At 48.2% G+C, this 2,400-nt stretch overlaps 1 protein-coding gene across 1 annotated transcript; it reads right to left on the bottom strand.

Annotated features, from left to right (window-relative positions):
- Positions 1-367: 367 nt before the first annotated feature.
- On the bottom strand, positions 368-1,470 carry LOC119281184 (membrane protein PM19L-like). Its single transcript, XM_037561782.1, has 4 exons — positions 1,219-1,470; positions 903-1,122; positions 758-803; positions 368-668 (listed from the first exon to the last, which is right to left on the bottom strand). The coding sequence occupies exons 1-4, from the start codon at positions 1,340-1,342 to the stop codon at positions 546-548; spliced, it is 513 nt and encodes a 170-aa protein (XP_037417679.1). The 5' UTR covers positions 1,343-1,470; the 3' UTR covers positions 368-545.
- Positions 1,471-2,400: the final 930 nt, after the last annotated feature.

The raw sequence follows: 2,400 nt of genomic DNA on the forward strand, positions 1-2,400 counted from the left end.
AGATGGATTTGGAGTCTGTTGGTTTGTGGGGTATCGGTAGTTTGTCGATTTATCCCTTTGTGATCTTTGGGGGTCGATGGCTGTTTCTCATCTTGCTCCTTTAGGATGGCTTACTTCACAAGGACTGATTTGTAATTTATGTGTTTTTCAGGGTTGCCTTGTATTGCTTTTTGCTTGTTAATAGATCTGAGGTTATATTCGAAAAAAGATCATTCGTCGTTGTTTTTAGTTATTTTCTGCTAGTTCCGGTAGCTGTAACAACATTGTGATTTCTCTTTATAGAAATCGGAGTAGTAGCTCTGTTTATAAATAAAAGAACACGTATGTACTGTGATGACGATTGTTGCACGTCCTAAGAAATCAGATTTTCCAGATGCTTGAATTCATCAATCAATAAATCCAAAGGCCAGAGGAATGCACAATATATTACAACGCCAAACTCAAAGAATCATCACATCAAGCGAAAAGCACAACAACAACACGCAAACTTTCTCCAGCGGCTCTGCTCCTTCTCACGCGTCCGTAATCCGTATCCTCGGACCCGCTCAGCGGCCCAAGGCGTTGTGCTGCCGTTCGACGTGGACGGGTCCGTGACCGCCCGCCTTGATCGCGAGGATGTAGACGAGCTGCGTCAGTGACAGGGCGATCGTGAAGGCCTCCATGGTCCCCTGCCAACCCAGAGCGTTGATCAGTTCACAAACCCCCCATATGTACCTGACGAAGCACAGGGCGAGGACAAAAGCGGGAGGAATCTTACCAGCTTCGCGTTTCTTCGGTCGAAACTGATCTCCTGGCAAGCCAGCCTGCAGCAATTTTATCCATGATATATAAGGTTCTGTCAGACCTACCGAGTTGATTTGGTAGAGATGAGATGGCGTAACTTGAGAAACGCGCGTGCTTACCCCATGGCCAAGACGGTGAGGGCCCAGGCGAGCAGACCGAGCGACGCCGCGGGCTGCAGGCTGCTGTAGTTCCAGAAGCGGACGTGGGTGAAGCCGACGATGCAGGAGGCCGCCCCGACGACGCCGGCGAGCAGCGCGAACACCACGAAGAAGCCGGTGGCCCAGTTCCCGATGGGGAAGAATATCGGGTGGAAATGCGCCGGGAGACGCAGCTCGGGGCCTGCAGGCAATCACAAATCAACAACCGGGCAGGCTCTAGCTCTGTTACTATGGCTTTGAGGTTTCGGGCGAGCAGCAGAGCAGAGCAGAGCAGTACCTATGATGAAGCCGCGGTCGATGGCCAAGTTGACCGCCCACCCGCCGATGATGGCGAGGATGAGGTACATGCACAAGTTGAGCATCAGCAGGAAGAGGGCCACGGGCTTCAAGTTGTCGGCCATTTTCGCCCGACGTACGTACTGCACTTCCGCAGAATACCGCCACTCGGTTATTTACACGAGCTCTCTGTCGCTGATGGTCTGACGATTGAGGCAGTAAAATACTGGAATGGAATGCCTGACGACGCGCGCTTTCAGAAACTGGACGGCTTTGCGGTTTATTTATATACATGAATGAGTGCATGAGGCGCGGGGCAGTGCATGCAGCTCGGATTTGTTCGTTGCTTGCCGACCTCGCCGGAGCCCGGAGGGAGACAACTCCGGGTGGCTGTAAAGACTGGGACTTGCGGACGAAGGAAAGGAGCCGAGCGACCAAGGATTTCGTGCTGCTGTCGTTGGTGCCTCTCCCTACGGTTAGGTATGTGTACAACTTACGCATACGTGCCCATCGGTTCTTTATCTTTATATATTATAATTATAATATGTGTGTAGTTCGTCGATGCCAATGTAACTTTTCTTGTTTTTATTGACGAATTATATAACTTTCTAGTGATTTGCTTCCTTCGCACGGAGCAATTAACTACTACTAGAAGCAAACCTGATATGTCGATGCACACTAATGATGGAGCAGCGGAGGTTTATTTGATTTTTGGCGACATGAAAGATTAGCGGATCACTGTTTTCTTAGATTTTGTAGTAACCACTGCTTAGTTTTGCTTGAAAAGGAAAAAGAAGATCAGTACATAATTAGTCTGCCAGAAGCAAATGTTCAGAGCTCTGTAAAAGCTCTGCTTTGTAGTGATCTTCGGGGAGTCTTCCCTCTCCTTCTTTAATCTTTAATAAATAATACACGCACCCGTGCATATTCGAGAAAACTCTCCTTTTAACTTAAAGGTTTTACGACGTTCTTTCTCCCCCTTTGATGAGAAAAATCAACTTCAGGAAAGTAGTTGAGCATGAATTCCTGTATACTAAACCCATTTAGGAAAACGTTTGCAAATGTAAGGGCATCTCTAATGGACCCTTAAAGGGTTCACAATTGTCCGCGCCACTTGTTTCGGACGTGTTTTGCCATTCAATGCGGGCCTGCATCAGTTCAAACGCACTTTTTTTCACAAACT

Source organism: Triticum dicoccoides, chromosome 3B (genome assembly GCF_002162155.2).
Source record: "Triticum dicoccoides isolate Atlit2015 ecotype Zavitan chromosome 3B, WEW_v2.0, whole genome shotgun sequence".
NCBI classification, from domain to species: Eukaryota; Viridiplantae; Streptophyta; class Magnoliopsida; order Poales; family Poaceae; genus Triticum; species Triticum dicoccoides.